Source organism: Zingiber officinale, chromosome 8A (genome assembly GCF_018446385.1).
Source record: "Zingiber officinale cultivar Zhangliang chromosome 8A, Zo_v1.1, whole genome shotgun sequence".
Classification (NCBI taxonomy): Eukaryota; Viridiplantae; Streptophyta; class Magnoliopsida; order Zingiberales; family Zingiberaceae; genus Zingiber; species Zingiber officinale.
The window spans coordinates 4,142,672-4,166,796 of record NC_056000.1 but is presented as its reverse complement, the minus strand read 5'-3'; the positions used below and the strand labels follow the sequence as shown (position 1 = coordinate 4,166,796).

The following is a 24,125-nucleotide window of genomic DNA, read 5'->3' as shown; positions in this document are numbered from 1 at the left end:
AGGATGTCCTTTTGCCGCATTGATTGGGGCAATAATTTTCTAAAGAATTTCAACTGCTTTTTCAATATATTCAATCAACTAAGGTTATCAAAAGAAACAAAAACACTCGGTTTTTTTCGTATAACTTGCCTCATCACTTTGAAGAAATGTAAAAGTCATGAGGATTGATTGACCCTAGATTCTCTTCCGCTTGCGACTCTTCCTCTTAGCCGTAACTCTTTTCGTAATTTTTCCTTTGGTGGTGGTAGAAAGAGCAACAGTGCTAGATGGTTTGCCAGTTGATGTCCTACTTTTCCTACACGCCCATTTTAAGGGAAATTTGTTGGTCACTTTGGCGATATCACCAGTAATAGTAAGCTCCACAAGTCTCTGGGTCTTGTGCTGCAGTTGAGTAGCCCACGCATTAGATAGATCAAGTGCGAGTGAGTCATCCATTGGTCTCTTCCAAAGATCGAGTAACACATCCTGAAATGAGAGGTATGACATTGAAGGCTGATACTCTTTTTTATGTTGGCAGAGCATGTTAACCTTTATAATGTGCTTGCATAGGTTCCCTTGCATTGACCACGAACAATCGCAGTGAGCAAACTCAGACCCAGGATTCCAGATGGTGCGCACTTGACCACTGTGATTCTTGCTTTGAACCTTAGCAAAGAGATGCTCTTTATCATCAAATGTAACAGCTTCATCTGGAATCAACATAGCCCTCTGCCATGAAGTGGAATATATATAGTCCTCTTTGACCGATTTGAAGGACCCACTTTCATCAGCATATAGATCAAGCCAGTAACCAGAATGAAGCTCAGTTGTTAGCTTATGAACTAACCAATCCACCCGTTGGAGCGCATCAAGGTGAGAATCATCATAGACTTTCAGCTTCAACTTTACATGATATCCTTCGATAGCACTGCAGGCCTCCTGGCTAGCAAGTGGTAGACTCTTAACAGTTCCAAGCCACATCTCTAACATGATTGAAAATAGATTTATGAAAATTTAGAACCATCAGACTATCATAAAAATAAGAAAGGAACTCACCAATTTTTGGAACCCAAAATGCCTTGAAATACTGAAGGAAGGCGGTCTGGTCAACGAAATCCTGAAATAATTCTTCCATGGTATCGATAGGATTGTCTTTAGTCCATATACTGTATATTATCTTGCCCAAGTGTTTAAATATTTCTCGCTGAACTTCAATGTGACCACATTTCTTTATCACATTCCTGAGCCATGATTTACGAATTCGCCATAGAGAGAAGAGAATGGGACAGCAAAAGATCTCCCTGTAGAGCACTAATTCTTTTAGCGAGGAGATTATTCTAATAAATGATACCACAATAACAGTTTAATAACTGACAACTTGCCTAATGGGATCCATCTCTAAAGCTGGATCATCAATAATAAACCCACCAATTCCCCAAGCTGAATCAACAGCATGAATCCTGTCCACGAGAGCTTTCATCCACTTAGCAACATCCTGCTTAGTGATAGTTCGGGTTATGACCCAAGCAACAGGTAAAGCATGTTGCCTGGAGTCAAAAGCAAGGAGTGTATGCAGTGGATACTGCAAGAACAAAGAGGCTCATAGCATAAGATTCTGCTTGATTAATGGTTAAGGTATAATCACTCTACTTTGTCATTTGAATATTCATAAAAGCAGCAAGTAAGATGGGCATTTCCTTAACAATGATTTCAATTCTCAACATCCAGTGACAAGTGGAGTCATTTATAGATGTACAAACTCTTAGAAGATACCAACATATCATTGAATGCAAGGGTAGTAACTGCCTTACTTCCTTTGATGAAATGCATCCATTTAACTGGCTTGTAGAATTGCTGTAATCTAATAAGTCTGAGACAAAAGCTCATAACTTGTAAGCTGCATGCCAGAACTAAACAATAGTACCATACTACAAAAATGCTAGAATGCATCTGAGAAACCAAACACAAACCTGATAAAAAAAATCAGGAATGAATTATCAGTTAAATACCTTGAGCTTGCTTATGCCGAACGATGAGTGACATGCTAAGATGCTTTGATGACAGAACCTAATCATCTGCTGCAACTGCCAATGTGTTTGGATTCCCAATATGAATGGATCAGTCTCTGAAGAATCCTGGTAGAAGAACACTGATTTTTTATTTCTCTCAACCCACATGCGAATACTAGCTTGGTCATCCAAATCTAGCTCATGTGTGGACCTCTTGATGATCATTCCAATCTTCTGGACATACTGAGAGGCAAGACTATTTGCACTTGCATTTGGACCACAATAACGTTGGACACCCTCTATATGAGCTTGCAATATATTTTCTTCTGGGATGCCAAGATAAATCAAGGACATGGTCTGTTGTTGGATTTCACTGCAAATGTAGGGAACTTTCTTAGCCCCTGGGCCAATTGCATCTCGATCAAGAGGACCATGGCATATGAAACCAGATTTGTTCACATGTCTCCTCTCATGATATATGATAAGAGCAACCGATGGTCGTGCATACAAGCGCTTGACAGCAAAATGGCAAGTGCAACCACGCATGGATTGTGGCCGGGCAGCACGATTTCTTGTGTTGAGCCTATATCTTCTGCTTGGTAATATGGTTCCTCCCTCGCCATAGTTCTCAGGTCCAAATGAACACCAGTATCTTCAGATGTTAGGGTAATTGGAAAAAAAGGACAAATTAGAACATGCATACAGATCTAGCAAGATTGGAAATGATGCAAGACGAAATCAACACAACAAGAACTCACAGCCTGTATAGGAGATATTCATCATTTTTGTATTCCTTTAGGCTACCCTTCTCTCTCTTTCTTCCTCTTTCAATATGGAATCGAGTAGGGTGCTCAGCAATTGAACATTCTCCGTTGATAAAGGCTTCAACTCGTTCATAAGGAATGAGTGCAACATCATCCAAATGATGCTCGAAGCTTCCATACTTGGTCCAAGTGAGGTCCGAGGCAGAGAACTCCTCTGTTGGAGGATCCTGGACCATGATATCATCAATTGAGTACTTTATCTCCATTTTCTCACTCCTATTTTCAAGCTCTATACAACCTGTAAAAATAATAGATTACACCCATAATGCATACCCAAGATGACCTTGTTCCTTGAACTCAGAGGACACTAAATATATGCCAACAATAATTAACAAGAAACTTGCAAAATCTAAGGAAGGACAAGGAAAACACAAGGTTTTAGTTTTTTTTTTTTAAATCTTAATTGAGATATTATCAATAAAACAAGAGACGTCATTTGGAAATCTGGCTAATAACTTGAATTGCGTACAATTATCAGTGAAATATCTACAAAGAGTAGGTTGAAGAGAGGGAAAAAAACTCTAAAATGTAAATGAATAAAGAAGGGAAAAAGTGGGCACATGCAGCATGTGGAATTCGGAACAAGGCAAAAGCCGAGAACCATGTCCTACTTAGTAAAACATTAATAGAGGAGGAGAAAGCAACAGACAAGAGATATCCATTAAGGCTTTAATGCTGCAGACTTACTTAAGAAGATAGCTTTTTTTTCAAGAAAGAAAGACTTCTGGCATTTCAAGCGATAAGATAAAGAAGAAAACTTGCTGGCCTACGCACTCTCCAAGTGTAACTGCCACGAACTTGGCGGTGGGTGGAACTTTGTAGTACCGCCATAGATCGCGGCAGTAGAGAGAAGAGAAGAAACTGATAGTTTCAGGTGCAGAGGCAGTGACACTCGCAGAAGAGGAATACAGAGAGAAAAGAACTGCGAGAAGGAAGAGCGCGGACCTGAGTATCGGAATACAACAGAGCGGTCACTTCCGTGGTAGGCGGCGACGTATACGACCGTCGAGAACAAGGCGGCGAGGGAGGCATAGCGAGGAGGGGAAGCTGATTTAGGGTTTGCGCAGGGCTGTCGGGGTTTTGTTAGAAGCGCCGCTTGCTTGGTGTCGTCAATTGCTCGAGCAGGTGCGGGGCAGCACAGTTTAACTCCTCAGAAGCACCCCTTCAATATTTCAAATTTCGATTTCACCCTCCCAAGTTTTCAGATTATTTGTTCGCTCCCCTAATGTTTTCAATTTGCATTCACTGCCTATGTTTCACTTTGTCCCATAGTTTTCCAATATGTTTAAATTTGACTAACTAATTTTATAGGTTGAAAGTTAAATCCATTAAAATAAAAAAATACAGGAGAAAAGTATTCTGTTTTTTTACAATAAAAAAACTAAAAATATTTTAATATTAACAATTTCAAGTAATATTTGAAAATATTTGACCATTCCTTTTCATTTTTCATTTTTCATTTATTTTTGATGGTCTTGACTTATTTGAATGAATGAAAGAAGGTATAAAAAATCAAAATGACGCCTCCAAATTAAGAGAAATATTATATTAATATTAAAAAGAAAAGTCAAATAGGCACTCCTTCCATGATTTTCTCTAAAAAAAATCCCTTCTACATCATGTAAAAATTACTAGCTAACTTCTACGTGTAAAAGTTAACAAGTAGTTGTTACATATTATAGAAGCTACATGCTAGTTTCTATACGTTCAAGTCAAAATTAGATTATATTCATTTAAAATGTATTGAGTGTCATGAAATCTACATGTTGTTTTACTCATTGAAATAATATTTTAATCAGGTTATCAATTAGAAAATTAAAATCAAAATGATATTAAATCACTTTTCTAGAAGCTAAGCATATAACTTTTATAACGCTAGCTCCTACACGTTATAGAAGCTACATGCTAACTTCTATACGGTCGATCGTGATCATCATTTGAAAAGTAGTGAGTGTCATGGGACCCTTATCATTTTGTTTTGCACGTTGAAATGTTATTTTAATCAAGTTATCACTAGAGATGCAAAATCAAAATATACAAAGTCACTATTGTAAAAATTAGATGTTAGCATCTACAACGTGTAAAAGCTAGCTTCTACAATTGTAGAAGATAATTGCTAGTGATGCGGAGGTATGAAATAGACTCTACGTCGACAGAGAGTTTTCCGTTTTTTCCTTCTTTTTCCCCCCCTTTTAGGGTTGAAATTGAGGAGAGAAATGGATATTAAGGGGAGCCACCAACTCCCCCTTCCCTCTCTCCAACGGCCTCTCTCTCTCTCCCCTAGCTTTGTAGTCACCATCGCCTTCGACGAATGCCCCCTCAACCACTCTCACGCTCACGCATGACCTCCTCTTCTCACATACGCTGCACTTATGTGGCTCCCTTGCCACCGACCACGACCTCTCAACACTAATGTTGATACATGTCAAAGCTCCCTCTATTAGGTTCTCTCCCTTTCTTCTCATCGCCACGCATCGATTGCCCCTTCGGCTCACGCTGTTGCCAGCAGGTAGTCACCATCTCCTCACCTTTCTGCCACCTCCAGCCATCGATGTCGTTCCATCTAATCTCAGGCCAGCCCTTCGCCAATCGATCTTGTTGCCTGTCGCCTTCTCAGTCATTGTCGTGGCTGTCGTCGCTTCTCACAGTTGTTGTTGTAGGATCGAAAAGAATTTAGATATCCCCATAATGGTATGATATTGTCCACTTTGGGCCTAAGCTCTCATGATTTTGCTCTTGGGCTCTACCCAAAAAGCCTCATACCAATGGAGATATCTTTCTCTTATAAACTCATGGTCTTTCCCATGTGTTTTTAATGTGGGACTATGTTTGCAACCTTGCAACCCCAACAGTTGTCACCTTCTCAGCCACTACCATGGCAGCCGCCTCTTGTTGCCAGTATTGCTCTCGTCATCGCTGCTGGCCTCTCCACCGTAGTCGCGATCTATCGCTGATGGGCCATGCCTTTGCAACAAATCTAGCCCCCGAGGCATTGATGTTGTATGCCTATGTCGTGACTCTGTGCCTCTTACTTCCGGCTCAATGCCCCTAATTGGCTCCCAGTCAGCCTACGGCTCCGCCTCTTACTCCTGGTTCAACACATATCTCATCTTCTATCGACCCTGTCTTTCGGGCGCCTCGACTCACATTCCACTCCGTGCTATAAAAATTCCTACCCCTATGGGCCAAGGTACATGTATACTTTTACATACAACTACATACACACATTTATTACTATTTCTATTCCTCCTCTCCCATCGAAGATTGAGTTGAGCGTTGGAGTGGATGAGCCGAGGTACCCTCGACCTTCATTCTAACCCTCTCTTACATTCTTTTACTCCCTGTAAGTTCTTTGGACGATTTGATTCTCCCTGTAGAGCACACTGGCACCCTTCTATACTCCACGGATATCTCTGATGACTCCACTTCCCTCCAACTCACTATGACTTCGTCAACTTCAACTGGTGGGCCCTGTTGATAGAGGTTCTTTCTTCATCTTCTTTAATGATCTCTGATGAGAGTAATGTACGTCAATAGGCTCGTTGACTAGTGGCTTGACCATCCACAGTATATTGGCTAGAACAAATTGAGGTAGTCTGTGGGAAACTTTGAGTCAAGACATTGCGATGGTTAACACTAGAACAACTATTGACAGTCGTAATTCCGATGGAGAAAGAAGATGTGATGGGAAAATGACCATCACGTAAGAGAATGTTAATGTCACCAGCAGGATCAAGTCATTCTCTACCTCAACGAGATCGAGTTATTCTTTCAATGGAATCGAACCATTCTCTATTTCAGCCTGATCAAGCTATTATCTTCCTTAACGGGATCAATATTACTCTTCTCTCCTTGACTTTGAGGATACTTGGGAGCCAAGGGATCAGTATATTATTTCCAGACAATGGCACATCAAAGTTGTGCATTAGATTCGAGTACATTTAGTTCTATGCTTTGAATATAAATTATAGCACGCCCTTATATTTTTACTTGAAGGTATATTGTAGTCGACGACTATTTCTCCTAGTCTCATACTAGCGATCTATATCAACAAATGTCCTTTTTAAGGCCTAGACTCTCCTAACTCGGATATAGTTAGGGTCGAGATCCTTCAAGTTATGGTAGTGGACTCCTCTTCGCTCAAGAGTTAAGCGAGTACTATATCACTTTGTCATGTCAGGGCCCAAACTTCACCAACTCGGACATAGTTGAGATCGAGATCCTCTAGGCTATAGTAGCGGACTCCCCTTTATACAAGGGTTGAGCAAGTACCTTATTGCCTTATCATTTCAGGGCTCAAACTCTCCTAACTCAGACATAGTCAGAGTCAAGATCTTCCAATATATAGTAGCGAACTCTCCTTTTTGCACAAGGGTCAAGCAAGCACAGTATTGCTTTATCCTTTTCAGGGCCTAGACTCTTTCGACTCGGATACAGTTGGAGTCGAGATCCTTTAGGATGTGGTAGTGAACTCCCTTTCGTACAAGAGGATCAAGCAAGTATTGTATCGTCTTATCCTTTTGAAAATCCAGACTCTCCCGACTTGGATATTATCGGGGTCGAGATCCTCCAGACTTTAGTAACAGACTCCCCTTCATACAAGGATCGAGTGAGTATCATATCACATTGTCTTTTTTATTGGGATCTTCTGTATAAAACAACATATAATGCAGCGAAAAAAGGATCCCTCCAAAGATCCTTGCGAATACGATATACTCATTTTTGTTACTCTATTAGATAGAATAGTTATCTTTGTTGCATGACCAGTACTCCTTACAATAACTTTAATTCAGATGCAAATCTTAGTGGGATCAAAATGTCAGCGTCTCTACGGTATCCACACGAACATGTTCTACATTCATTACATGAGCACAGCTTCGAAGAAGAACCATCTTCATGGTGCTAGCCACAAGAGAGATTTGGCAAAGGCAAGAAGTAAAGGAGGAAGAAGATCAAGAGTATCATCGAAAAGGCAATGCCAAAAACCTTTTATATTCATCCAATGAATACTAAAGGTTTTTGTCCTTTAGTCTTCCTCTTAAATGTATAATTAATCTCCACTAACTATCTTTAATGGATTAGATTTTAACATATTAGATTAATCATTAACCCAATAAGTCAATTCATATCCATTAACTCAATAAGCTTAATCATCTTATATTCTTATAATTAGCTCTTAGGGTTAATACTAACATTAAAAAGCACAAACTCTCTCGACATGGGCATAGTCAAGGTCGAGATCTTCCAGACTATGGTAGCGGACTCCTCTTCATATAAGGGTTGAGTAAATATTATATTGCCTTGTCCTTTTTAGGGCCCAGACTTCCCCCGACTTGGACATAGTAGGGATCGAGATCTTCTAGGCTGGGGTAGCATACTCCTCTTCATACAAAGGTCAAATGAGTATCATATCGCATTGTCCTTTTTAGGGTTCAAACTCTCCCGACTCAGACATAATCACAAATTGAGTTATTATCTTTCTAACTCGGCAGATATTTAGGAGTCATGAGATTGACAATTATTATTTTCTTCCGATTCAAACATAATCCCAAAATGAACTATTATTTCTCTGACTCCGTGGATATTGTGGAGTCATAAGATCAACCATTATTATTCTTTTATGGTTCGGACATAATCATGGATCGAGTTATTATCTCTCCAACTCCGTGGGTATTCGCGAGACGTGAAATTGATCATTATTATTTTCTACCTGCTCGGGTATAGTCATAGATTGAATTATTATCTTTCTGATTTTGTATGTATTCGGGAGTCATAAGATCAATTGTTATTATTCTCTGCTGATTCGGACATAGTCGCGGATTTAATTATTACCTCTCCCTTATGCCGCAAACACTTAGAAGTCGAGAATCGAGTACGATGTTACTTATGATGGTTAGCCTCCCTTCAGTACTATGCCGGTAAGCCTCTATCCCCGACTCCTCAGTCGGAAGTCATTAGCCTTACTACAAGCTTGTCGATTCTTTCCTTCAGTCGAAAGTCATTAGCCTACTACAGGCTTTTCGATTCCTTCTCGACTCATCAGTTGAAAGTCATCAACTTTATTACAGGCTCATCGATTCTTTCTTGACTCCTCGGTCGAAAGACATCAACCCTATGACAAACTTATAGCCTTATGACAGACTCAACGACTCTTTCCCAACTCCTTAGTTGGGAGGCTCGACGACTTTTCCCTAACTCAGTCGGGAGTGATTCAGCTTTACGACAGACTTGACAATTCTTTCACTTATACAGCCACAACATAACAGTATAGTCAGTCGGACTCGTGTCTCTTGCGATTAGACTTAAAGAGGAGATTTGTGATCGGAGGTATGAAATAGGCTCCACATAGAAGAGGGGGTTTTCATCTTTTTTCTTCTTTTCCTCCCTTTAAAGGTTAGGATTGAGAAGAGGAATGGATTCCTCACACAAGGGGCGCCGCCAACCCCTCTCTCTCTCTCTCTCTCTCTCTCTCCAACTACCCCTCCCTCCCTCTCTCTCCCACGACTTCAAAGCCTCCACCAATTGTCATCGCCTACGGCAAATTCCCCTTCTCCCACTCTCACGCTCACGCTCACGCACGACCTCCCCCTCTCTTTTTCTCACGTGCCAAGCCTTCCCCTTGAAGCGTAGCTCCCCTTTTTTTACCTCCCTCACCGCTGACCACAACCTCTCAACACTGACGTCAATACATGATGAAGCCCCCTCTGTCAGGTTCTCTCTCTTTCTTCTCGTTGCCACACATCTATCGCTCCTTTTGATCACGTTGTTGCCAGTTAACAACCGTCGTCTCCTCTCCTTTGTCGCCACCTCCAGCCATGGCTATCGTTCCGGCCAGCCCTCTACCAATCAATCTTGCCACATCCGGCATTTGAGTCACAACTAACTTCCTCTATCGCAGCCTCTCATTAGCGCTAACACCATCACCATCCCCATCGTCGCCGCCGCTTCTTCCTGTCATTGTCACCTTCACCGCCACTGCTTCTTGCTGCTGCTGATGCTTCAGTCATCACGCTAGCCCCTCCACTGCACTTAGATCTTTTGTTGTTGGGCCTCGCCTCTACAGTAAATCCAACCCTCGAGCTATTGTTGTCGTGTGCCTATATCGTGGCTCCATGCCTCCTACTTATGCCTTGACCAACCCCAATCAACCCTCAGCTTTGCCTCTTACTCCTTGCTCAACACTTAGCTCATCTCTGATCAGCCGTGCCATTCAGACGCTTCGACTCACATCCCACTCCGTGTTATAAAAAGTCTCCCCCCCCCCCCCCTCCCGCAACTTGCGGGCCAAGGTAAATGTTGTTGGGGTTGCAAGGTTATAAATATAGTCTCACATTAAAAACATATGAGAAAGATTATGAGTTTATAAGGAAAAGACATATCCATTGGTATAAGGCCTTTTGGGTAAATCTAAAAAATAAAATCATGAGGGCTTAGGACTAAACTGGACAATATCATGTCATTATGGAGATATTTAAATTCCTTTTGGTCCTAATAAGTGGTATCAAATCGAGGTCGCTCTTCATCAAACTAACCGTCGGAAGAAGCACGAGCCAGAGCCATGATCCAAGATTGAACCATGTGGGTGAAAACTGAACAAAGTAAGTGACCTAATGTTTGAGGGGAAGCCCTGAGCAGGTCAAAAGTGACACGATGCTCAAGGAGAGACTCTGAGCAGGTCAAAAGTGATCTGATTCTTGAGGGGGGGCCTGTGGTCCTTTGTTTAAGGAGGGGATTGTTGGGGTTGCAAAGTTACAAATATAGTCTCACACTGAAAATATATGAGAAAGATCATGAGTTTATAAGCAAAAGATATCTCCATTGATATGAGGCCTTTTGGGTAGATCCCTAGGCCCAAAGTGGATAATTTTATTCCATTATAGAGATATCTAAATTTCTTTTGATCTTAATATATACACTTTTAAATAATGACTACATACATGCATTTATTACTATTCATATTCCTCCTCTCCCGTCGGATACTGATTTGAGCGTCGGAGTGGATGAGTCGGGGCACCCTCGACCTCCATTCTAACCCTCTCTTATATTCCTCTACTCCTGCAAGTTCTTCGGACGATTCAGTTCTCCTTTCAGTGCACAGTGATGCCCTTCTATAACTCTATAGATATCTTCAATGACCCAGGCCACTTCCCTCCAGTTCACCATGACTTCGTCAACATCAATTGGTGGCCCTTGCAGATAGAGGTCCTTTCTTCATCTCCCCTAACGATCTTCGAGGAGTAACGTCTGTCAGCAGGTTGATTGACTAATGACGTGATCATCAATAGTATATTGACCGAAATAGCTAGCTTTTAGATAACTAATTAATCAGATATAATATAAAGAATTTTGAGTTGTTCAAGTTAAATAGGAGGGGGTGTCCATTTAACTTTAATTAAAAATAAGATGTAGATGATTTTATAAATGATGAACGTCATTTTAATTTTTACCTAATGAAAAATAAGCTAAAAACTAATAAGAGGATATATTTATAAATTCATCCATCTATTATTTGATAACAAATAAATAGTGAAAATGATGAATAATCTATTCTGCCTCATGGAATAAATAGTGAACATCTGTCTGTGTGAAAACTTTCCTATGTTTTCAAATCCAACCTGAAGTAAAACGAGAATAAGAGAGAGATGAAGTAACAAAACCACAACACTTCAACAGAATAGCAACTAGTGGAGGATTACAGTACGCCTCCCGTCGATCTTGATCTGTGTTCCTTTGATCGAGAGAGAGGACAAGGGGAACGCCATGGACGACATGAGTCGAAGTCATTCCACGATTGGATGATGCAGCTGGATGTATACAACAATCGATTAGCGGTGGCACCCCCTCTAGGCCTGCCTGATTTCAGGAGCTATGGTGCTTCCTACACATACTCCTATAAAGGAGGTGGTGGGTATGACCTTGATGACTTCAAGTCCAAGCCAGACCGTGGGTCATCTTCTTCGTCCAACAAGGGCAGTGACCGATGGAGCTTTAGTGATCCCGACTTTAAGCAAAAGAGGCAAGTCATCGGCTACAAAGCCTACTCTGTGGGGGCAAGGTGAACGGATCCATCAAACGAAGCATTCGGTGGCTCAAGGATAGGTATTTCTTGATCATGTATGACGGGTGATTAGCTAGTGCTCGCTTTACCTTGCGTATGCCGATTCTTCACCATGTTTCAATCTTTTGGTTCAATTTTACCTCTTCCCTCATATTTGTGTCTTAATCTTTGCACTTGTCTGCTATTTTTCTGATTAATGCAACTTGGGATGGTAATCAGGGTTTTTGATTGTTTTATTCGTGGATTGCATCATCTATAATTACCATTGTTGGTGTTTTTTTTTTCTATTACATCTCAATTAAACATGGATAAACCTGTTATTATTTTTTGCTGTTTAATTACTAGGTCTAGAATATTTAGAATTCTTGCTCTTCATATTGCACATGGAATTTCTATAGAAAACTCTAAATAAGAACAATTATTCCAAACATGTGATTCATTAAGTCATCTTATGTTTATGATTCAATAGATTTAAGTACAAATCCAAAATATGATTAAGGAAAATAAAGATGTTCAGAGAACTCTCTTAGTAGCTGATCTGGTGAATAGGGAAGGGGTGAATAAAAAAGGGTCCCTAGTGGGATCCACATGTCAACTAGCCGGTGTGGAAGATAGTTAAAGTCCAAAGCAGGTCAAAAGTTGAGTAACTGACCTAGCGAGACCATCATCTCCTGATCGACTAATGCCGATTGGACATACCCTCAGGGGCCAGCTCCCTGGCTCTGCAAGACACCTATGGGCCCTTGCTCCCCATCTTCTTTCGATAGGCTAACGCCAATAGAGCAGGCTCTCAAGGGGCCCACTCTCCGGTTCTGTCGGATACCCACAGGATTCTATTCTCCGTTCTCTCCCGATTGGCTTAACATGCTCTCAAGGGGCCCCACTCTCGGCTCTATCGGACACCCACAGGTCTTTGCTCCCTATCTTCTCTGATCGGCTAACGCCGATCAAACATGTTCCAAGGGGCTCCACTTCCCAGCTCTATAAGACACCCACAAGGCTATGCTCTCCATCTTCTCCCAATCAGTTAATGTTGATCGGATATGCTCTTAAGGGATCCCACTCTCCGGCTCTGCCGGACACCCACGGGGCTCAACCGATTAGACAGGCTCTCAAAGGGTCCCACTCCCCAACTCTGTTAGACACCTACGGGGCTCTGTTCTCCATTTTCTCCCGATTGACTAATGTCGATCAGAAAGACTCTCAAGGAGCCCCACTATCCGACTATGCCAAATATTCACGAGGTTCTGCCCCCATTCTTTTCAGATTGGCTAATGCTGAATGGACCGATGCTTAAGGGGCCCTACTCCTTGGCGTTGTTGGGCATTTACGGAGCTCTACTTCCTGTTTTCTCCCATTGGCTAACGTCGATCGGAAAGACTCTCAAGAGGCCCCCCTCTTCGGCTCTGTGGATATATACCCACATGACTCTGCTCCTCATCTTCTCCTAATTATCTAATGTCGATCAGACAGACTCTCAAGGGGCCCTACTACCTAGCTCTGTCGGATATTCATTGGGGGGGGCACTCCTTAGCTTTGTCAGACACTTACGAAGTCTACTTCTCGTTCTCTCCCAATCGACTAAGGCTTATCAGGTAGATTCTCAGGGGACTAGTGCGGTAGTTTACTAGTTACCTATAAAGCTCTACTCCCTCTTGGGATATTACCACAACCCATTTAAACCTTATGAGAACATGGAATCCTTATACTGAGCCCATCTTCTAAACTAGCAATCCAATAGGCCTCCCTGCCCATGAGCTCATTTCGCCATTTATATAACACGTGTGTTTGTCAGAGAGTTAGAAGATCATATTTGTGTATAGATATGCAATACGCCCTCCCCATACTCATGATGTGACTATTGAATATGATGAAAGCATGGCAATGGGACAGGTTATCTGACAGTAAGATGATATCTCATTAAATACGGAGATTGTGAGAGGTATTATAAAAGTGATCCTTCTCCACTGTTATAGGTATACGCATAGTCTCATACTTTTTCCCATTATGCCACTACTTGGCTCCCTCCATTTTTCTAACTTGATTGTCATAGTAACTGCACCAAAGATCCCCTGGCCCGCTTAGTAACTATTTTCCTCCCTCTTTTTGCTGGTATTTGCAGTCCATTGAAAAGCTCCGGATAGTAAATTGACATTAAAGTTGACTGGGAGTAAGATTTTCGCTAAAGTGTTTCAGGAATCACTCCCAATCAACTTCCATCCCAGTTCACCGGTGGTCCACAACTCATTGTTAGCCTTCAGCTTTATAAACTTTATGACATTAGGAGTTAAAATTCTGACTGTTTTAACTCCTAATGTGAAACTTATCCATTAGACCAACATCCATATTAATCTAATATTTTTGACAATGAGTAAGCTACTTTTAACACAAATCTCGATTCTAGATTATGCCCTCAAGTTTTTCCATTAGTGGTTGAATTCATCCCTTTTGGTTAGGAAAAAGTCACTTCATTCTCCACATGGTTAGCAAGATTGGTTTCATCTTGTTACTCTATCAAACTATTATATCATTTTCTAGCAACCTTTGGTCTTCTTTCCCTTAAGATGGACTAAACAATGATTCAAATACAAAACTACTTCACTACCATGCAAATTAAGGGCGTTTTCTTCACATTGTCTTCATGGACATGTGACATGTGTCGTTTATAAATTGACTTGTCCTGAGTATATTGCTGATAATTATGTCATCAAAAGGTGCTTGCTGACTAGAAGAATGGCTATGATAGAATCTCAATTTTCTATATTTTTATTCTTATATTGACAATCTAATAGATGTAATCCATGCATTGCATATTTACTCATGCTATTCAAATAATAAAATTTAAATATTAGGTAACGCATCAGTATCACTCATATATTTGTATTAATTATGTTGTTATTTATGTTGGCTATATCAATTTCATCCCTTGATACATAATATATTTAATATTGTAATTATGATTTTTTCTTGTATCTACATATCATACTCAAATTAACATATTAATTATGTAAATAATTATTGATTAAATATTATGTATGTCGTGGATATTATAAGAGGAAAAATAGAAAATAAAAACAAAGGAGCCCATTTAATATTATGATTTTTCTAAATTGCCACAGTTTAATTATTATATTAAAAAATGAATATAATAAAAAAGATTATTATAGAATATAGATTCTACCTTTCTCTCTTTTCTCTTTGTTTTAGTATATTATCTTAAATTTATTTTTTGGACTAAAAAACACAATTATAGATTGAAAAGAAATTTAATAATTATACCATATTTATATATCAACTCATTTTTTTTTCTTCTTTTAGAATCAATTTTTGAACACAATTCAAATCGAAGTAAAAAAGGAATTTGTTGTATGTTTTATCTTTGGAAAAATCTGTTTCACCTAGCAATAGTACTTCAAAAATAGATATTTTTTTGAACAGATCTGAAGAGTTGACCAATGGAGGGAGGCAATCTGGCAGTAGATGTCAATCGGATCTCAAGGAGATTTCTCGGAGAACCAGATAATCACCACTGGAAAACAGCAATAAAATCGCATGAGACGAGATGATGGGGATTGAAGATTCAAAAGCATGCCGTTATTGCTTCCCCTTTCCCGAATCTTGCTTTCCCTTTGTGCCTTCCCCCTTTGTTCGATCCGCGTCACGGCTCACTGCCTCTCCGCCAATTGTTGGATCGCGCTGTTCGCCTGGAGGTCCTGCTCCAGCTTGTCCCATCCGCTGCCGAGGTGGAATTTTGCTGCTGGATTCGGTGCTCCAGGTACTCTTTCCCTTCCCCACTGCCGAATGCTGTCCAAAATCGTGAATTTTCTTGGCGAAATTAGCAGCTTTTGTTGATAGATTGGTTGTTTATCTGCTTCTGTTGGGTTTTTTTTTCCCAACTACTGTCGATAATTGTTTTCTTCTCAGTTTGTTAACTAGGGTTTCTCCGACGGCGATGGGTTAACTCCACAAGTTTTTCGGGTGTACGAGATTTTGGGAATCGCGTGGTATGAAAGGCGAGGAGGGCGATAAGATCATGGGGCCTCTCTTCCCGAGGCTCCATGTGAATGACACCGATAAAGGGGGTCCGAGGGCGCCTCCGAGGAACAAAATGGCGCTATACGAGCAGCTCCGCGTCCCTTCTCAAAGGTTTAACTCGAGCTCCTTTGCCCCGCCATTTCCTCCTGACCATTCCAACGATTTGGTCCCTTCCCTTTCCTCTAGCCAGGTTGGAACATCTTTCGTTTTTAAACACCTTCTTGCCTTTTCTGTTTGTTGAGCTGCTTATCTTCCTGCCATGATGCATCTATTCCTGTATGTTTTTCCTTGATTAAATCACGCATTTTGTGTGACGATGGAAACTAATTAGATTGTTTTCATTAGCAGCTAAAATGAATGCAGTAGGTAAAATCACAGAGATATGCTCAAAATTAATGATCACTTCTGCTGCATATCAATAAGATCTTGAGTTCCAGATCAAAGGGGGTAGGCGTTCAACATGACATCCCAAGGTCGTCTAACTTTAATGCATGTGTTAGGTTAACCAAATTTTTTGAGTTATAAATCTTGTTGTACCTTCTATGTCACCTCTTCTAAGTGGAGACTGGAAATAAGAGCAGACGAGGTGATAAAAAAAAAAAGGAAAACAGAGAGAATAAGGATTGGAGCCAAAACCTTAAAAAAAGAAAGAATAACAGCCACAAGAAAAGAAAAACAACCATGTTGGATTTCAAAGATAAATGCAACATATAAAAGAGTGACTGATCAAAATTATGTAGATTTTGAAATCTTTGTTCATTGCATGCCAGCGTTTCCTAAACAAATTTTGAAGTCAACTAGCAATTTCAAGTAACAATATTGATATTGAGCTGCAAAGTAATCATTCTCTCAATTTAGTGAGGTTACTTTATGTCTTTTCCAATCTTCTTTCTTATGTTGGAGAATGCCAAAATCATACTTTATGGTGATATCCGTAAATTATAAATACCAAGGGGACCACAGTTTCCAACCTATGGTGTAATATTTGAACTTGTTCTCATGTTCCTTGTATTTTTACAATATATCGAAAGGTGATTGTTGTATACTTTTGACTCTTGATTGTTGACAAGCATTTATCTTTTGGGGATTTGGTCAGCAGAGGAAGATGCTTTCTCCTTTTCATATGACCTGTCAAATGCCGGTTCATTCTGCAGAGAAGGCTAGAACGTCTGATGGAATGAATCTGGTTGGGAAAAGTATGGAATTGGAGAGAAAACCTATAAAGCATGTAAGTTCTGAGAATATGTTTGGCACAGGATTAGCTTCTGAATGTAGATTACAGAGACACGAAAACTCCAGCATGAAACATTCTTGTGAGAAGGTTTTGGATGATGCAGATGATATTGTCGTTCATACCTTTGATCAGTTGGAAAGTGTTGCATACTTGAAAAAGGATACACATAAGACAACTCCAAAGATAACTACCTCCATTTCACACAAGATACAGAAGAGTCTTACTTCTGGTAATTCTTCAAGTCGAGGCACAAATTTGGACCAGAAGCTTTTGGAAGATACAGAAATGTCAGGAATTAGATCAAGAAGTTGTCATGAGACTTTTATTGGAAATCTTAAAGAAATTTCACCTATTGAAAAGACAAAGGAAACCAAAGAAAAGTCTCCATTCAATAGAATCATCAATCTGCAAAACAGTTCAAAAAATTCTTTTGTTAGAACTGGCACAAATAGTTTTTGTTTTGAAAATTTTGTGAATGGAAAAATGGTATTATGTCAAGAAAATGGTGATCTAAGCAATTCTCATACCTTGAATGACATTGCTATTCCTATTAGTGATAAATCTTTGGAGGCCAAAAGTGAGCTATTTCCCAAATTGTCACCTAGAAAAATCCCTGGAACTATCAGTTTGTCTAGGAACTGTTTTAATGAGGACAATGCAAAGAAAAATGGGTTACTGGTATACGGTGATGCAGAGAAGCAAGATGATGCTTATGAGCCCTCAATGGCAGACACAGTACCGAGCTTGGATATGTCCCCAGATGATATTATTGCAGTAATTGGTACAAAGAACTTTTGGAAGGCTCGAACAGCTATTGCCAAGTATGTATACCACTTAGTGTTACTATTTTCCTCAAAGTGCACATTTTATGGTATTATTTATTCTCAATATACTCTTGAGCGTCTGCATTCCTTTATTTGGGATTTACTTTGCTAATTGGTAAATTTGGATTGTTTATCTTTCCAGATTATCAGCAAAAAAACTTATATGTTGCTAGACGATCCAATTAGGTATTTAAGTTACTCTTGACCATAAGAAAACTTCATACAGTTTTGGTATTTAGGTTACTCTTGACCATAAGAAAACTTCATACAGTTTTGATGACATGATCAAATTTTAGGGCCAGAATTAACTCTTTTATGAGCAACCAAATTTTTATGATCAATCCTGAATATATTATGGGTTACCTGTGAACCATAAGTTGTGGCATTATTTTAAGTGTCTATAAAATGGGTTTAACGAAGGCGAGCCTTGGCGCAACGGTAAAGTTGTTGCTTTGTGACCTCAAGGTCATGGGCTTGAATCCTGGAAACAGCCTCTTGCAAAAAGCAGGGTAAGACTGCGTACAATGGATCCTTTCCCGGGACCTCGCATGGTGGGAGCTTCGTGTACCGGGCTGCCCTTTTATAAAATGGGTTTAACTTGTCCTATACAATTAGATTAACGGGGCAACTTGAAGCTTCAAAAAGTCTTTACATCGATTGGGTTATTAATTGTTAGACCTTTTGTTCTGGGTCCAGAACACTTTTTTACTTTTGCTATATCATTTTGGTGAATTAATCTTTGTATGCTTTGCTTCAATTATGAATTTATCTTTCCAGTCAGCAAAGATTGTTTGGAATACAAGTGTTTGAGCTTCACAGATTAATAAAGGTTAGTTTTAAAAGCTTGTAGTGTTTATTGGCCGTCATATATCCTTAGTTTATTAAAAGGACAGTCTGGTAATATTGTACCTAAAACAGGTTCAGAAGTTGATAGCTGCGTCGCCTCAATTGCTTCTTGAAGGAAACAATTATCTAAGCAAACCCTCAGTAAAATCTTTGCACAATGCCAAAGAACCTCAATGCAACAAAAATTCACAGCCAGTGGAATTTAAGAGACAAGATGATCTTCGTAAAATAAATCATAATGTGGAGCAGCCAATAGAGGTTGGTATTGCTCCGGTTCTCTCTGTTTGTGTGGAAGGGTCGAAAAGGAGTCCACAAGATCAAGTGCCACAAATTGGGCCACACGCTGTTGTGCCTTCAGCCGTGCCATTTTTTCCTAATGAAAAGCCAAGTCCTTGGTGTTTTCCTCCTCTAGCAAATCAATGGTTAGTTCCAGTTATGTCACCCTCTGAAGGCCTTGTGTACAAACCCTATTCCGGACATTGTCCACCAGCTGGTGGCTTTGTGCCCCATCTTTCCGGAGGCTGCACTCCCCTTGGAGTCTATCCTCTGGCTGGGGACTTTATGAACTCTGCTTATGGCATTCCAGTATCTCATCAAGCGCCGAACATGATTTTGCCTGGACCATCTGCAATGGTTCCTCACTATTTCCCTACTACTTATGGCCTGCGGCCTTCAAAACCAATCATCTCAAGTTCTGCAGTCGAACAGGTTAGCAATCTGTCTGGTTCGCATGCAAATGGGAAGAACATGTTCCATCATTCAAGGAAGGAAGCAATTCCTGGCAATCTTGGGAAATTTCAGGTACTGAAGAACAGCGAACTGCAAGGAAGTACAGTAAGCAATCCCTCTGAGAAGACGCATCCTGAAGGTGGAAGCCAAGTCCCTCCCATTGCTGCAGCTCCAACAGCGAGTAGGGATAGCCAAACACACGTTATTAAGGTTGTGCCGCACAACGCTATGTCTGCTACCGAGTCAGCAGTGAGGATTTTCCTATCTATTCAGAAAGAGAGGCAACAACATGAATCGTGATCAATAAAGGTGATTACGCTTATCCTAAGCACCCTTTCCATTTCCAGATTATATGAAGAGGAGTAAATTACGGGATCATCTTATAGCTGACCGTCAAATAACTAAGAGGTGAGAGGGGTTTTTTTCCCGTGTCCATGCACTTGTCTAGAATTAATCCCTTACCTAATTATAACATATTTGTCATCTTCTAGCCAATTGAGGATCCCGTGGAGGCAATTGTGATCGTGATCAATAAAGGAATCGAGTTCAGTTTGCTTATGAACGTGGATGGTAATTTATTGAAGAAGGTTTACATGTCACTTTGTCATGCTTCTGAGTTGATCATGCTGTCAAACTTATGCATAAACACGATAGTAGTTTACAGGTTTTGGCTTTTATCTTATAGGTATTATTACTTGTATAATTCCATGTACATACATGAAAGTTTCAATAGTGACTAATTGTGGTATCGGGAGAGGTGGAATGACCTCGGTCACACACATTTCTACACCGAGGGATGCAGAAAGGGAATAGAAGGAAAGAGAAAAGGAGATCATTTATCATGGTTAAGTTGTTCAGGGAGCCGAGAAAAGATGAGCCAATCATGTATATAAATTATTAATTTTATTATCGAATATTTCTTTCTAGCAAAATTATTTAAATGGATAATAATATTGTAATTGATTCAATTTTTTCCCTGTTCTTTTTGCAGAAATTGCCCGGGAGTATTATCTGTTTTTCTTTAGTCGAAAATTGGCAAGAGTGATGTAAAGCTGTTGGATTCAAGCGAACTGACGCGTGCCGAACTCTATCCTGAATCATGTTTCCTTTTGTTTCCACGCGAGAAAACATACCCTTTAAAAAGCAGAGATAAATTTAGTTCAATCTAGGATTTTACTGCCTTAACAAAATACCTCAATAATCTTACAACTAAACTACAGGTTTTAAGAGCGTGTGCTTCAGAAAAAAGACCCATGAAGTCAAAAAATAAAAAACGTCATTAGACACAGCATACTTAAGTTGTAAACAATTTCGGGCCTTGCACCTTGAAACAACGGTTGTCATCATCTTCTGTGATTATTCATGAGATCTTTATCGCTGGCAGAATAACAATGTATTGGTATTAATAAAAAAATTCAACCAAAACATATTGGTGCACACGATTTGAATTACACATTTAGTAACCACTGACCAGCATGACAAATTTGTGTTTCAGAACTGAATAGTGAACAATACACCCATCATAGTTTAATAATCAATCCTGCAAACCTATAAGGTTACAACTTACAAGGACGACTAGAGATAAAAGATTCATGAATGATCGCAGGAGACAGCCCAGAGAAAAATAAAGTTACCAAACAAAAGGGAGAAATGGCACCAAATAAAAAGGAGCAACAAAACTAAAGGAGGTTGTTAGAGGTAAACTAGCAGTGTAAGGTATGTTTAGTTTAAATTATCAATTTTAGTTATGTGATTACCACTTAATTATATAATATGATATTATTTGATTCAATTTAGGTAATACAATAAAATTTTATTTATTTAAAAGTTTTAATATATAAGTTAGTATAATATTTTATTATATTATCCTTAATTAAATAATGATAATATTACATAATGATAATATTATTATTAATAGTGATATATAAATAAATAAAATTGAATAATATATTTTTTATTATTTAAGAATATTTTTAAATAATTTTATTGGACGATTAAGTATATTTAATTTATCTAAACTATAGCTAAGGAGTTATTGATATAATTTATTAAGATTTTAATTAAAATATCAAGTTAAAATAATAAATAAAATCCTCCATCATTTTCCTCCCGTGCTCCCGCTCTGCCACCCGTCATGCACCATCTGTCACTGCCATCTCTGGTTGTCGTGCTTATGTGCCCCGTTGTGTGCGCACGAAGCTTTAACAGTGACCTACATGTTTGAAGAAACGAGACGTCCGCTATCGTCGCCTGTTGCCACCTCCGACATTGCCTCATTTCCAATCTGGCACATCCCTGCTTGACGACCACGCTCAGTTCCGATCGTTCATAGGTTAATTTCAAAAGAAAAAAATTACTTAACCTCCGGGATCGAGAAAAATCACGACAACTCGAGGTTTTCCGATTACAAGTCAAATGCCCAAATTGATGTTTACTGACATTTCAGAATCGAGAAAAACTTCAAATTTAGAAAAACTAAAAACGATTATCATGGATAACCGTAGCAGCATATCACCCAGGTTATCTACTCTGAACCAAACACATCATAATAGTAATATGGGGCATTTGGATACAACCCTCCCGAGAAACCTCTGTCCAAGAGATAAACCTGTTGATTGCTGATTATGGCTTTGGTACGCTGATGATGATAGCATAGCCGGCCTTAGGCCAGGGTTCATGTCCAGGTTCCAAAAATACCAAGAGTCCATTCTTATATATATAAGTTTTTTTTTTCTAAAATCAACTACGTTTTTTTTTCTAAAATTAACTATGTTTTTTTTTCTCTTTTCCTCGCCAAAGCCCTAGCTCTCTCCTTGACTCGCCCTCACGATTCTCCTCGTCGAAGGCTTGAAGCCCTCCCTCACCGTGACGACTTCGAACCCTCTCTCAAAGGTGCCCTCCATCAATGAGATGAGCACTCTTTGGCTCTCTCTTCCCCTACTCATTTTCCCCGTTATTTTTCTTGATTCCTATGAACATTTATGTTTTAAAGCCTATATCTAAAATCCTTAGAGTTATTGCCTAATTTGTTATCTATTTTTCTAGCCTTAGATTGAGTGGTTTTAGCATGATAAGCCACATATTTTTCTTTAATTCTATCATGTCTTCTATTTATATGATAAATAACATTAAAATGATATAAACTATTCCTATCATGCTTTTTATCATTACTTAAAAGGGATAGACTCAATAAATGATATCTTGGGTTTGCTCTTGAGAGCCCCCCCTTGACTTGAGCTTCCTCCCTTGACTTTGACCGGTTTCTTCTCCTTTGGACATTGACTCCGATAATATCCTCTTTGATTGCACGAAAAGCACACTATGTGCTCTTTGCTCTTCTTTGTCACGGGGGCAGTCTCTTTGGGCTTCTCCTTGCCCTTAGGTGCCACTTGATCCTTCTTCTTGGCCAATTTGGAGCACTTACTCTTATAGTGTCCATGTTCCCTATACTCAAAAAAAATGATTTGATGTTTATTATTAATAATTGAAATTGTTATACCTTAAATTGTAGGGATGACATATGATCCTCCACTTGATTTTTCTTGATTTGTGGAGGTGGCACCATCTTCTTCTCCATTTGACCTGGAAGTATAAGCCTCTTCTTTCTTCAGTGTCAATGAATGATGCTCCCCCTCAATCCTAGAGGTGGAGGCCTCTTCATCTTCATCCTCTTGCATATGGAACAAAGAGTATGCTTCCGCTTTGCTCTTTTGGTTGCACTCCTTTGAGGATGAAGGCATGAAGCTTCTTGGACTTCTTCTTCTGAAGTTGAGCATCTCTCAACTTCGAAGTCTTTTTCCTTTTGATCTTGATCCAATGAGTCACCCTCTTTGAATTTTTCTTGGTTTGGTACAGTGGAGGGGATCTCATGGAGTTTAGCCAATTTGCTCCATAGCTACTTGGCATCTTCAAATTATCCTATTTGCTTCAAAATGTTTCTCTGCAATATGTTGACCAATACTTTGGTCACTTTGTCATTGACCTCACTTCTTTGAATTTGCTCTAGGCTCCATTTGCTTTTCTTGAAAATTTTACCTTTTGAATCTCTTGGAGCATGAAAGCCTTCCATTAGAGCAAACCATTGCTCTATCTCCATCATGAAGAAATTTTTTATTCTTGATTTTCAAGAATCGAAACTTGTCATTGTGAATGGTGCAGACACCCTTGTGTCGTATCTAAGTCCATCTTGGAATTCCATTTGAAGTTGAGCCTTTTGATGAAGTCTTTGACTTTTGAAATTTGCTTCAACTTCTTCTCACTCTGGCTCGTTGCCCTATTCGACGATGATTCTGGTAAAGAGTAACCTCACTCTGATACCACTTGTTAGGGTCGATTTGTAGCTAGAGCGAGGGTGAATGGTTCGTCGCGCTTTGGTTGCTTGCTTTGATGAAGTTGTTGCAGCGGAAAACACTCAAGCAACTCTCACAATGCTAACACAAGGAATTTACTTGGTATTCACCTCAAGAGGAGGTGACTAATCCAAGGATCCACACACGATATGCTCTCCACTATGAAAAATACTCCTTCTTAGTAACTACCGGAGGTGGAGAAACCTCGTACCAGACTCACACAACATACAACACAACG

At 39.6% G+C, this 24,125-nt stretch overlaps 2 protein-coding genes across 5 annotated transcripts; one reads left to right on the top strand and one right to left on the bottom strand.

Annotated features, from left to right (window-relative positions):
- Nucleotides 1–4: 4 nt before the first annotated feature.
- Nucleotides 5–3,938, bottom strand: LOC122012009. The gene is made up of 6 exons (XM_042568459.1): nt 3,758–3,938; nt 2,747–3,050; nt 1,989–2,640; nt 1,362–1,561; nt 1,036–1,280; nt 5–962 (listed from the first exon to the last, which is right to left on the bottom strand). The coding sequence occupies exons 2-6, from the start codon at nt 3,016–3,018 to the stop codon at nt 175–177; spliced, it is 2,157 nt and encodes a 718-aa protein (XP_042424393.1). The 5' UTR covers nt 3,019–3,050; nt 3,758–3,938; the 3' UTR covers nt 5–174.
- An 11,378-nt stretch (nt 3,939–15,316) lies between these two features.
- LOC122012006 (ELF3-like protein 2) lies at nt 15,317–20,797 on the top strand. Of its 4 annotated transcripts, XM_042568455.1 has the most exons (8): nt 15,317–15,645; nt 15,795–16,095; nt 17,002–17,960; nt 18,741–18,792; nt 18,882–19,517; nt 19,611–19,946; nt 20,030–20,423; nt 20,530–20,797. In XM_042568455.1, the coding sequence occupies exons 2-6, from the start codon at nt 15,877–15,879 to the stop codon at nt 19,836–19,838; spliced, it is 2,094 nt and encodes a 697-aa protein (XP_042424389.1). In that variant the 5' UTR covers nt 15,317–15,645; nt 15,795–15,876; the 3' UTR covers nt 19,839–19,946; nt 20,030–20,423; nt 20,530–20,797. The 4 variants fall into 4 exon arrangements, with proteins under 4 accessions (XP_042424389.1, XP_042424386.1, XP_042424388.1 ...); XM_042568452.1 differs by having other exon boundaries at nt 18,882–19,946; XM_042568454.1 differs by having other exon boundaries at nt 15,318–15,645; nt 17,005–17,960; nt 18,882–19,946.
- Nucleotides 20,798–24,125: the final 3,328 nt, after the last annotated feature.

Bases quoted from the DNA above. Each gene is read 5' to 3' on its own strand.
- LOC122012006 (XM_042568452.1), top strand. From the start codon at position 15,877: ATGAAAGGCGAGGAGGGCGATAAGATCATGGGGCCTCTCTTCCCGAGG. The intron at 16,096-17,001 runs GTTGGAACATCT...GGATTTGGTCAG, and splicing joins CTTCCCTTTCCTCTAGCCAG to CAGAGGAAGATGCTTTCTCC. The intron at 18,793-18,881 runs GTTAGTTTTAAA...TACCTAAAACAG, and splicing joins AGCTTCACAGATTAATAAAG to GTTCAGAAGTTGATAGCTGC.
- LOC122012009 (XM_042568459.1), bottom strand. From the start codon at position 3,018: ATGGAGATAAAGTACTCAATTGATGATATCATGGTCCAGGATCCTCCA. The intron at 2,641-2,746 runs GTGAGTTCTTGT...TAACATCTGAAG, and splicing joins GAATATCTCCTATACAGGCT to ATACTGGTGTTCATTTGGAC. The intron at 1,281-1,361 runs GCAAGTTGTCAG...AGTGCTCTACAG, and splicing joins TTAGAGATGGATCCCATTAG to GGAGATCTTTTGCTGTCCCA.